Source organism: Microcaecilia unicolor, chromosome 1, assembly GCF_901765095.1.
Source record: "Microcaecilia unicolor chromosome 1, aMicUni1.1, whole genome shotgun sequence".
Classification (NCBI taxonomy): Eukaryota; Metazoa; Chordata; class Amphibia; order Gymnophiona; family Siphonopidae; genus Microcaecilia; species Microcaecilia unicolor.
This window is the reverse complement of record NC_044031.1, coordinates 270,508,748-270,521,597: the sequence shown is the minus strand read 5'-3', so window position 1 is coordinate 270,521,597 and position 12,850 is coordinate 270,508,748. Positions and strand designations below refer to the sequence as shown.

Genomic DNA, 12,850 nt, shown 5'->3' with positions numbered 1-12,850 from the left:
TTTCCTCCATAGCCCCATTTTTCTTGTTTTGTATTCATTATATATATTTACAGTGATTGGTTTAGTATCTTTTGCATAACGCTGGAATAAAGAACTGTAGTGGATAATTTTTTTTTAACTTTGTGTGTTAAAATATTACCTCTCTATTTTTGTTGCTGTCTTACCCACTGTGCCACACAGCCCAACTTCGTATCATGTGATTTACATCTTTTTCCTAAACTGAAGGGATACCTCTGAGGGCATCTGTTCAATGATGAGGTGGAGAGAGCTGAGTAGATGGTTGGGAACAAGATGTACAGTTCTTTGTAAGGACTTTCAAAACTTGTTAAGTGAGCTTTGGATGCCAGGGCACAGATCTTTTGTCCACAATAATTTTGCCTGCACTGGAATATTTGACTTCGGCATCCACAAGCTCTCCCACCACCCCCACCCCCACAATGCACTGACCTCCGATACTCTGAAGGGCCCATGCATGCTCATTGATATAGTCAGGGGTCCTTAACCAAAAGGGAAATATGGGCTGCCCTAGGTGATGCTTGTGAGAAAGGAAGGATCTTCAGGAAGCCTTTCTGTCCTCCCTCACAGGCACTGCCTAGGGCAGCCCACATTTCCCCTTCTGATCAAGGTCCCCCAGCTGCAGCAGCGAGTACAGAGATCAATACATTGGGGGTGGGGTGAGAACTTTTCAATGCCAGTGTCCAAAATTATTAAGGCTAGAAGTTCTGCACCCTGACAGCTGCACTGAAATGCCAGCCCCAAAACAGCAACTGCCAAAAATCCTGCTTTGTCAAAAACGTGTCCATTGTTGGCAAAAGTGTGTGGTGAACGGTGGCGACTATGCAGCAAAGTAAATAAAGAGCAAGTTTCAAGCATTATTTTCATTAGAATATCTTTACTGAAACAAAAGTTAGAGGTGGAGGCATTACTTTTTACTTAACCCTCGTACAAATAAATACAAAAACAAGATCATATTTTCTGTTCGTCTCAACATATTATACCTTTTCAAAACTTACCACATGGGAGTTAAACTTTTCTAGCAGGTTTTCCAGAAACTTTTTTGAAGAAAGAAGGGATGCTTTGTTCAGTTGTTCCTGCCTCAAGTCATAGTCATCATGCATAGGCTATTAAAGAAAGATTCAGTAACTTCAAATTCCAGCATTAAAAATAAATTTCCATGATTCTTAATAAAATTGATTTTCATATTACAGTAGCAATACATAACATAGCTAGCACTAGCTAAAAGTCTGGATGCTACACAAAGTATCTTAAATCTCTCCACCAGTTTCTCAGAATAACTGCAATGAACATGCACGAGATACAAATTTACGTATATTCATTGTGAATATCCTAAATATCCAGCTAGTTGGAAAACATGAAGACAAGTTTGAGTTCTGGACTAATAGGGTTTTGTGTACACAAGATAATTTCCTCATAGCACTGCAAGTAAAGAAATGACAAACATAGGACAGAACAGCAGTTAACACTGATGTTCTTGTGTCATGATCAAGAAGTTCCTGTAGCCACCTGTACATGCATTTAAAGCAGTAAACACCTTTATTTTTTTTCATTTCCTTATGAAGCAGTTCTCTGCTCAAATCAAATTTTGTTTTACTTGAAATAGGCTTAAGTAGCAAACACAAATGAATGCAACAAAGCAGTTGAAATATATTTACATTTTAGAAGATACTAGCCTGATGCCAGAACAAAGATTGCCAGGTTAAGGCAAAAGGTATTAACTTCAGTTTATAATAAGTATACCTAGCAACCTGTTGGACCTGTGATCTCAGAGTAAAAATTGACTCTAACACCACCTAGATTTCTTACTGTAGGTGAGATGGTTACAACATGGTCATAAAAACCTGTAGATGGAGTGTTCACAACTGGAAAGCAGCTGATCAAAATTATTTCCATATTTTTAACTTTTAGTTCTAGTAACCAGGGCTGTGAAGTCAGAGTTTGAAGCAATTTTGGCTGAAGTCGGAGTCAGTAAAAATGTACCGACTCCAGCTTCACAATACCAACTTAAATTATAATACAGGGAAAGGGACCTGATATACCGCCTTTTTTTTTTTTTTTTGCAACTACATTCAAAGCGGTTCACATAGTATATACAGGTACTTATTTGTACTTGGGGCAATGGAGGGTTAAATGACTTGCCCAGAGACATAAGGAGCTGCAGTGGGAATAGAGCCCAGTTCCCCAGGATCAAAGACCGCTGCATTAATCATTAGGCTACTCCTCAAATTTACCATTTTATACTTAAATATACACATATTTGTCCTGGATCTAAAGTACTGGTAAATATAATTTACCAGTACTTTAGATTCAGTACAAAAAAATTTAAAGCATATCATCAGTAAGAGTCAGAGTTGAAGGTTTGGTGTAACGACTCCACAGCGCTGCTAGTAACATGTTGACAGGTGCCAGAGTGCCATCATAAAGTCAGACAATGCCAAAATAACATCAGTATCATGATCTGTTGGCGAGAAATACTGGTTACTGTCAAGATAAAGCCAATATTGTACTCCAAATGATGTCAGAAGTGTCACACGGCGCTCTGCTCTTTCATGCTGAAAGAAGGGTTATCCAGTTAGTCAAAATTCCACCTAGCCTCACATGCTGAACTCAACTGGTTAGAAAGGATTCAAACCAGTTTAAAACTAAGGTGGTAAGGCCACTCTCTCTTAATTGCTTTGACTGGCGTGACTAATAGTGTCAAAGGCAATACAAATGTCTAAAAATACTAGCCAGCTTATTTTCGAAAGAGATCGCAGGCCATCTTCCGACACAAATCGGGAGATGGCCGGCCATCTCCTGAAGCCAGCAAAATCAGTATAATGGAAAGCCGATTTTGGCTGGCTCCAACTGCTTTCAGTCACAGAGCTGGCCAAAGTTAAAGGGGGCGTTTTGGAAGGGTATGGGAGGTGGGACGGAGGCATTGTTAAGACATGGCCGGCTTCAGCTGATAATGGAAAAAGGCCGGCTCTGAGGAGCATTTCGCCGGCTTCACTTGGTCTATTTTTTTTTTTTAGGATCAAGTCTCAAAAAAGTGCCCCAATTGACCAGATGACCACCGGATGGTATCGGGGATCACCTCCCCTTATTCCCCCAGTGGTCACCAACCCCCCCCCCCCTCCAAAAAAAAATGTTGCCAGCCTGAAATGTCATACCCAGCTCCCTGACAGCATTATGCAGGCCCCTGGACCAGCTTTTAGTTGGTGCAGTGCACTTAAGGCAGGTGGACCCAGGCCCATCCCCCCTACCTGTTACACTTGTGGTGATAAATGGGATCCCACCAACCCCCCCCCCCCCAAACCCACTGTACCCACATCTAGGTGCCCAGCTTCACCCATAAGGGCTATAGTAATGGTGTAGAGTTGTGGGGAGTGGGTTTTTGGGGGGATTTGGGGGGCTCAGCACCCAAGGGAGATATGCACCTGGGAGCTATTTTTTTTTTTTATTTTTAGAAATGCCCCCCTAGGGTGCCCGGTTTGTGTCCTGGCATGTCAGGGGGACCAGTGCACTACAAATGCTGGCCCCTCCATGACCAAATGCCTTGGATTTGGCTGGGTTTGAGATCGCCGGCTTTAGTTTCCATTATCGGCGAAAACAGAGGCCGGTCTTCTCAAACCCGGCCATCTCTGACATTTGGCCGGCCACAACCGTATTATCGAAACGAAAGATGGCCAGCCATCTTTTTCGATAATACGGTTCGGGACTGCTCTTTGCTGCGCCGGCCATCTATTTGGCTGGCGCCATTCGATTATTCCCCTCCACGACTGCGTCACACTTGTCAAGGTCTTGGCAGATAGAACGTTATGTTGAGAGCACACTGCTCTTGTGGGATGACCTCTCCAAAATCATTACTGAAATGAGTCTAAAACCTCATGAACATCAAGGTCTTCAAGATACACAAAACAGCATGTTCAATAAATTCCCTCCCCCCCAAAACTACAAAAAAGGAATATTTAAAATGTACCCAAAATTGATTCTTTTTGCTGATTTTTAAAGGGATACAGGAAAGCTATATCAAACAATTTGGTATCTGTTTAAGATTGCAAAGTGTAGCGATAGAGCATGGTAGAGTACCTAGGAGAATGCAAAATCTGGGTTGGATAAGAACATCAAACCCCTGTGGCCGTCAGCCAGGATACATCCTTAGAGCACATTAGTCCAGGTTTTTTCATCAGTGGGACACATGAACAAAAATCCACGTGTATATAGGCCACATGAATATTCTAGCTGCTTACAGCATGACTTACTCAAACTGTATGAATCTCTTCTGAAACTGTGACTTCATATCCACCACTCTAATACATCAAAACCATATTTTCTAGCTAATTAGGTATAATGTCTGTGCTAAAGAAAAAAAATGCCACATTTGGCCAACAAGCTGTATGTTGGACACCATGCTTCAGAGAGTGCTTATATAGTCTACCTCATTTAATCCTGTCAAACATGTCTGTCGTCTTTATCTACTACAGGTTAAGCTAAGAGGAACATGAGATTGGCTTAGAATTTTTTTTGCAAGGGGGAAATGGGGAGAATAAGGTGGTGGAGACTGGTAATGAGGCACAGTTTCAAAGAAAGAAAGCAACAGTGGGATCAGGGTTGAAAAACCTTTCCACCCAGTGGAGGTTTGGAAAACTTGGCATGGGGCTAAGGCCCAAATGTTTAGAAAAAGCCTTTGCAGTTCTGCTAGTTCAAATCACTCCCCCAAGGAACATTTTTGCTTAGTAAGTTAGTTATTAGAAGTTGTAGGGAGAGGAGAGGTGGCCAGGGCTACTGCCACCTAGACAGGTCTGTATATGCTCCCTACCCTTGAGCATTGCCCTCCAGTTAGCAACAGATAGTAAGCTACACTTACTTGCCGCTTCCTCCTCTGCCAGTGTTCTTTCTTAAACCAAAACCTAGTAACTAAGCTAAAACCGACTCCAACTCCAATGAAATTGATAAAAACAGGACACAATACTACAAATACTGTGAATTCTACCATAAGAATGAGCCAGACATCTCAGTTACAGAAGTTGTGAGAGTTTGTGCTTTGGAAGTCCAAAGGTCAAACACATACACAATGTCACCACTGCAAACACTATCAACTCCTTTTTGTTGTCTTCAAGGCTAGCTTTGAGCTGTACTTAATCCATGCTGGTTTTCTCAATACATGGAAAGGAAATAGTGTGTTTTGATTCTTATATTCTTTAAAAATGTTTCATCCTAGATACTTTGTGTTCTAATGTCTTTCTGTAATCCGCTTTGAACTATGCAAATGGAATTAGCGGAATAGAAGAAAAATAAACTGATTAGGTAAAGTAAGGAACATCTTCTACTGGTACCAAACTGCTCATAATAACATCCTGTCAACGAAACTGTATATTCAGATGCTGTGAACCTGACAAATACTTGAAGCACTCTTAGTAAGAATTCATGAATTCAAGAGGGATATCCTATCAGAGCACTTAGACTATTGCAACTTGCTTCTCACAGGTCTCCCACTTAACCATCTCTCTCCTCTTCAATCTGTTCAAAATTCTGCTGCACGACTAATATTCCGCCAGTGTCGTTATGCTCATATTAGCCCTCTCCTCAAGTCACTTCACTGGCTTCCTATTCGTTTCCACATACAGTTCAAACTCCTCTTATTGATCTATAAGTGCATTCACTCTGCAGCTCCTCAGTATCTCTCCACTCTCATCTCTCCCTACATTCCTCCCCAGGAACTCCGTTCACTGGGTAAATCTCTCTTATCTGCACCCTTCTCCTCCACTGCTAACTCCAGACTCCGTTCCTTTTATCTTGCTGCACCATATGCCTGGAATAGACTTCCTGAGCCGGTACATCAAGCTCCATCTCTGGACGTCTTCAAATCTAAGCTAAAAGCCCCCCTTTTAACTCCTAACCCTTATTCACTTGTTCATAACCCTTATTTTATCATCCTCACTTTAATATTCCCTTATCTCTTGTTTGTCCTGTTTGTCTGTCCAAATTAGATTGTAAGCTCTGTCGAGCAGGGACTGTCTCTTCATGCTCAAGTGTACAGTGCTGCGTACGTCTAGTAGCACTTTAGAGATAAGTAGTAGTAGTAGTAGTAGTAGCACTTGGGCAAACCTGTCGTCACTAACTTGCTTATCAGCTACAGGTCAGAAAATAAGTTAAAAAAGGAACATTTCTAATGAAGAGATACATGGGAAAAAAATCACAACCACACTGCAAACACTAAATATATTTCAGTGGCATCAAGCTAAGGCAATCACAATAAAAAAAAAAACACAAAAAACAAAGTTAACATGCTAACATCTTAACTATGAAAAACAAGATATAGAAAAAGAGTCCACACCGATTGTTGCTCTCACTTGCAAATTTGCTTGTGTACTGAACTGCAGGAATTCTGACTGAGCTAAAAGTGATAACACCACTAACTGAAATATTTATTACATCTATTTAAAAGCAGGGCTGGGCAGGGCTTATCCCAGTGTTAGCTGATCCATTTTAGAGCCAGACTAACAAAAACTAAATATCATACTAATAACTATGCTGTGCTGCACAGTACTAGCATTGATAAAAAGGAAACAAAACTGCCACATGGCTAATGGGCTACTATCAAGCAGTCATCATGCAATTCATTACAGAGTTGTTTGTTTCAAAATCATGTCCAAGTAAATCCTTCCAGTGAAATCTGAAACTTCAGTCTCTTCGGTGTTTGTTTTGAAATTTCTGGAATAAATATTCCTTGGCTAAAGTGCCTGGTACCTTTTTGATACTTTGAGGCAGTGAGGAAGGAGAAAAATCCAGAGCTCAGTTGTAAAGGTAAATGCTGAGCATAGCCCCGAGCCCTGCTGTAAAGCGTATTTTGCTCCAGTATTTTAATGGCTTTCTCCATTTACATACTCTGTGAAGCTGACTTATTTGAACCATCTTGACCCCTGAGGAAGGCACTGTGCCAAAACATGGTCCGCGTAGGGTGTTTTGGGTCAGTTTACTTTGGCTAATAAACTTTTAGATGCTCTTACTCTTTGTTTGCCTTGGTCATTTGGAATGTTCCTCACTTTCACCCTTGTTTCTGCCTTTTTGATACTAACAAATTTTTTGTGACTATTAAAGATGGTCATTTATGCATTACGCTCTAAAATGTGCTGTGAATCAGAGCCGTAGCGAGGGGAGCTGACACCCGGGGCGGGTCGCCGCTGCGCACCCCCCCCCCCCGGGTGCAGCACAGCGTACCCTCCTCCCACTGGAGCGCACCCCCCCCCCCGGAGCGCATACCTGCGGAGAGGGACGGGCGGGAGGGCCGATCCGCCCCAACTGCACGTTGCTGGGGTTTGTCGGCTCCGTGCTGGTTCACTGCTCTCTCTGTCCCGGAACAGGAAGTAACCTGTTCCGGGGCAGAGAGAGCAGTGCACCAGTGCGGAGCCGACACTCCCCAGCGGCGTGCACCCGGGGCGGACAGCCCCCCCGCCCCCCCCTTCCTACGCCACTGCTGTGAATATAAGGTGTTTCTGAGCAGAAATTGGTTAACATGTGCTAGATGTGAAAGTTTTACATTACAAGATTATTTTATCAACTTAAACAGTGATGTGTGCAATTCTTAGAGGTTGATAGTGAAGTTTTAGTAGAGAAACTAAAACAGTAGCCTTACAGTTGTTTATGGAGCTAAATAAATTTCAGAGAAAAGCAACCACCACCATTATAAAACATTTTGTCACAGATATTTATTTGGATTTATTTACTGCCTTTATTGAAGAAGTTCACTGAATGAGATGCACAGCAATATTTAAAGGGAGAAGCCTATATATCTGTCCAAAATTTTAGAAAAGCAAAACATCTATTTTGCATACTAACATTTAAGTGAAACAGACTTACACACATGAGAGCACACAGCATATCAATAGCAGCATGGGTGACTCCATCGTTGTTCTTCTTTAGAGCTTTCACCACCTTTACTCCTAGACGCTCCCGAAACCTTACAAAGGCAGATACATGACATGCATTTATGAAATAAAACAAAGTAAATTTGCTTACTTTAACAGATATTCTCTGGTGACAGCAATTGACTAGTTACATTTATTTATTACAGTTGATTCCCTGCCCTTTGCAGAACAGTACAGGGCAGCTTACAACCAGATTTACTACAATCTATATATGAATAAAACTGGCAAACCACCATAATCCAGCACCCTTGCCCATCTCCCAATAGCAATCTGATCCTATGCTTGATTGCTCACTAGCCTTTTGTATCATTTTTTCTAATATATCAGGCAATGCTAGGCAGAATAACCAAGCCTTTTTTTCCAGCACATACAATTCAATTTTAGTCTCAGTTCCAATGGAAGAGAGTTCCAGATTGATGGAGCAAAATAACCAAAATATTCCCATCCTGCATTTTGGTGAGACCTATAACCTGGAGTAAAGATAGCTGTGAAGACCATAAAGATAGCTCATAACTGGAACACGACTGGCAAGATGAGGAGATCCACCATGCTATAATTTAAATATTAACAAAATATTGACCTACACTGAGATAAAGTATTTACCCCCTCCAGAATGGTTTCTGATCTTTAAACAAAACGTAATATTAGATTAAAGGAACCTGAGTAAACACTAAGACAGTTTTTAAATTATTTCATTTCTTTAAGGAACAAAGTTATCCAACACCTATGTCACCCATGTAGAAAAGTAACTGCCCCCCTTAATCAACCAATTGAACAAATGTAATTGATAATTAGATTCAGCTTGATTGAACATAGCCAGGTCTGATTGCAGCCAGCCCTGATCTCAATATACATTGAACCTTACTATAAGAATAAAGTAGCCACAACAAAGTTTCTACAAGAGTGCTATGCCACAACCAAAGGGATTTCCAAAAGAGATGAGACAAAAAATAGTTATTGAAATTAGTCTAGAAAGGGTTAAAAAGCCATTTCTAAAGCTCTAGGACGCCATCAAACTACAGTGACAGCCATTATCTTAAAGTGGAGAAGGCCTGAAACAATGGTGAATCTTCCCAGGAATGGCTGGCCTGCAAATTTATTCCAAGGGCACAGGGCACAAAACATCCCAGAAGAATCGCTAAGGTCAGTGTTCATGGCTCCACAATAAGAAAGACTGGGTAGAAATGAAATTCATGGGAGAGTGGAAAGACTACTGCTATCCAAAAGTAACATCAATGCTTATTTCACACATTTGCAAAAGCAAGCCTGGATGATCCCCAAGTCTTTTTGGAGAATGTTCAATGGATAAACTGGTCAAAAGTGGAACTCTGAAAAACAAAGGTCAAATTACATCTGGTGTAAAGCACACAGTATTCCAAAGTAAGAACATCATGCCAATAGCCAACACTCTATTTGCTTTCTTAGCCACCGTCACACACTGAGCAGAGGGTTTCAACGTAGCATCAACGATGACACCTAGATCCCTTTTCCTGATCGGTGACTCCTATGTGGAACCTTGCATCGTGTAACTGTAGTTTGGGTTCCTCTTTCCCCCATGCATCACTATGCACTTGCTCACATTAAATGACATCTGCCATTTGGATGCCTCCTAGTCTCGTAAGGTCCTCTTGTACTTTTTCACAATCCTCTTGCGATTTAACAACTTTGAATAACTGTGTCGTCAGCAAATTTAATTACCTCACTAGTTACTCCCATCTCTAGATCATTTATAAGTATGTTAAAAAGCAGCGGTTCCAAGACCCCTGTGGAACCACACTATCTACCCTTCTCCACTGAGAATTATGTATTTTATTTTGTAATCCACTTTGGGTAATAGTAGAATACAAATGACAACAAATGAAATAAAATTAAACAGTCAAAACATAGCGGTGGTAGTGTGATGTGTGGGGATGTTTTGTCGCTTCAAGACCTGGAGAACTTGCCATTACTGAAGGAACCATGAATTCTGCACTGTACCAGAAAATTCTTAAGGAGAATATCCGGTCTCCTATCCGTAAGCTGAAGCGCAATTGGGTTATGCAGTGAGACAATGATCCAAAACACAAAAGCAAGTCTATATCTGGATGGCTGAGGAGATACAAAATTAAAGTTCTGGACTGGCCTAGTCAAAGTCTTGATTTGAACTGAATAGAGATGCTGTGGCAGGACCTGAAGTGAGCAGTTCTTGCACAAAAACCTACAAAATGTGTCTGAATTAAAGCAGTTCTACAGAGAAAGGGGGCTAAGAGTCCCCAATAGTGATGTGAAAGACTGATATTGCATTATAGGAAGCATTATTGCTGCTAAAATGATGTAACCAGTTAGGTTTAGGGGGTAGTTACTTTCTCCACATGGGTGATATGGGTGTTGGATTGATTTGCTCATTGGCTATAATCTCTCTATATAAAACACACCTCCAACATTCTAATGAAGCCTCACTTTCCCAACGTTCTAAAGTGAGGCGGCAGAGACCACTTTTTGAACATCAGTGTTTGCCCCGCCCACGCGCTGCTGATTGGCTGTGCCTCAGGTGATGCACACAAAGTACGGTTCCACCTCCCAAACACTCACATGGACTTAGAAACCACCAAGCCTTTGAATGGGACCAGTGCTGCAGAGGAGCAGGAGTGGGACAGCGAAGAAAATGCAGCGGCGTTCAGGAAAAAACAAACAAACACACACGAGTCCCGCCCCTTCCTGAGGAGGGGGTAGTTACCAGCACGGGGACCAACCGCGAGGAAAGCGCAGACGAAGAACGCCACTAAGCCACTACTTCGCGGACCTTACTCTGCAAGCTGTTCATGCGGTGAGTCTCCAAGCCGGCGTTCAGTGCCTACAACAGAGACTTCCAAACACATGCGCCCTCAGCCCCGCCCCCCCTACAGAACGCCACCCACATTCCACACTAAAACCAAACCAACCCCCCCCCCCCAAAAAAAAAAACACCCAAACGGAAACCTACGGCGCCCGACCCCCCCCTAATAAAAACGGATAATAGCCCACCTGAGTGCCCAGCTGAAATCAGTGCCTACAAGGAAACCTCCAGACACATGCGCCCTCAGCCCTGTCCCCCCCTACAGAACACCACCCACATTCCACACTCGAAAAAAAACCCATATCTACTCCTACTGCCTGCCTGCAACGGATCCCTCTGGTTTCAACAAAAATACAAGTGCCTACAAATACCACATCAGAGTGCCCTGCTGAATTAAGATTACTGTATCACACTCATACGCAGAGAATCACCCCCTACCAGCCACAAAAAAACCCCACATCTAATATGGACAATCAGCATCACTCACTAACACACATACATACAACCACACTGCCCACCACCCAAAATGCCACACACTGCCATGGACAGACAACATCTTGCTTTCACACTCATACACACACACTCCCTCCCCCAACCCCCTTAATACAAAAACTGAAACAGTAAAAACCTACATCTCTCTCTTACAAACACCCACAGAATCCCATAATCCCCCCCCAAAAAAACACAAACACTCATACAGAACAACCCTACCCCACAAACACCCCCCTACAAACACCCCCCCACAAAATGGCACACACACCCACAGACACCCACAACCCCCCTCAAAACCACAAACACTCATACAGAACAACGCTACCCTACCCCACAAACACCCCTCCCCCCCCCAAAAAAAAAAATAGCATACATCCATAGACCCCCACAACCCCCCCTCAAAACCACAAACGCTCATACAGACTTTACAACTTAAAAAAAAAACTCTCTTCCTTTTTTTAAAAAAATATATCCCTTAATATCAAACAGAAAAAGAAAACAAAACAAAAAAAAAACTACATGCTAGCGCCCGTTTCATTTGTTTTGGAAACGGGCCTTTTTTACTAGTGAAGTAATAATTTAAACACTTACATTTTTACTCAGGTTGCGTTTGCCTAATATTACATTTTGTTTAAAGATTGGAAACTATTCAGTGTTACATATATACAAAAATAGGGGAAATTAGGAGAGGGTAAGTATTTTTCACATCACTATCTGATACAGGCAACCAGGCACATGATCCCTTGGTGGCTGCCATGCACTAATGCTGACGCAGCCCATTCACTTTGAATGGGCTGTGTCGGCACTGCCATGAGGCTCAATAAACTTGAGGGTTGGTTTGTTTGATGAAGTTTTGCTGTGGTATTTTGGTCTATTTGTAAATGCCTCAAATATTTTGAAAAAACTCAATATAAGCATTGCAATAATCAATTTTGTTATTTACTACAGAATGCACTATAATAACTACTATATTTCATCTCCACAAAAAAGACTAGAAACAACAGATCAAGTATAAATTGGCAAAGGATACCCAAACCACCCCAGAAATTTGCTTATGAACATAATTGCCCTACTAGGTCAGACCAAAGTCCATCTAACTCAGCATCATGTTTCCAACAGCAGCTAACCAGATCACAAACACCTAGCAGGATCCAAAAAAACAGGATTCCATGCTACTTACCCAAAAGATAAGCAGTCTATTGTAACAATTTATGGACTGCTCTTCCAGGAACTTATCCAAATCTTTTTTTAAACCCAGCAACGTTAACTGTTTTTACCACAGTCTCTGGCAATGAATTCCAGAACTTAACTATGTGTTGCATGAAAAACTATTTTCTCCAATTTGTTTTAAATGCACCATACTACTTCGTGTGCCCTAATCTTTATACTTTTTGAAAAGGAAACAATTTGTGTTTCCCCGTTCCACTTTATAGCCCTCTATCACATCTTTCCTCGGTCATCTCTCCACTACCCTGAAGAGCCCCAACTGCCATAGCCTTTCCACATATGAGTGGATCCATCCCCTTAAATGATTTTGGTCGCCCTTTATACAATCAAACTGCGCAGAATCTCCATCCCCCAGCTAATGAATCAGAATCTCTTTTAAACCAGCTTG

At 41.8% G+C, this 12,850-nt stretch overlaps 1 protein-coding gene across 5 annotated transcripts in view; it reads right to left on the bottom strand.

Annotated features, from left to right (window-relative positions):
- Positions 1-12,850, bottom strand: part of DNAJC13 (DnaJ heat shock protein family (Hsp40) member C13) — a 542,758-nt gene that overhangs the window by 416,278 nt on the left and 113,630 nt on the right. For all 5 annotated transcript variants that reach the window (XR_003942499.1, XM_030206535.1, XM_030206508.1 and 2 more), the window contains 2 exons: positions 7,861-7,960; positions 1,014-1,121 (listed from right to left, as the gene is read on the bottom strand). Coding sequence is in view for 4 of the 5 variants with exons in the window: in XM_030206535.1 (XP_030062395.1) it covers positions 1,014-1,121; positions 7,861-7,960 (208 nt within the window). In the remaining variant the exon portion in view is untranslated. The remainder of the gene's footprint in view (positions 1-1,013; positions 1,122-7,860; positions 7,961-12,850) is intronic.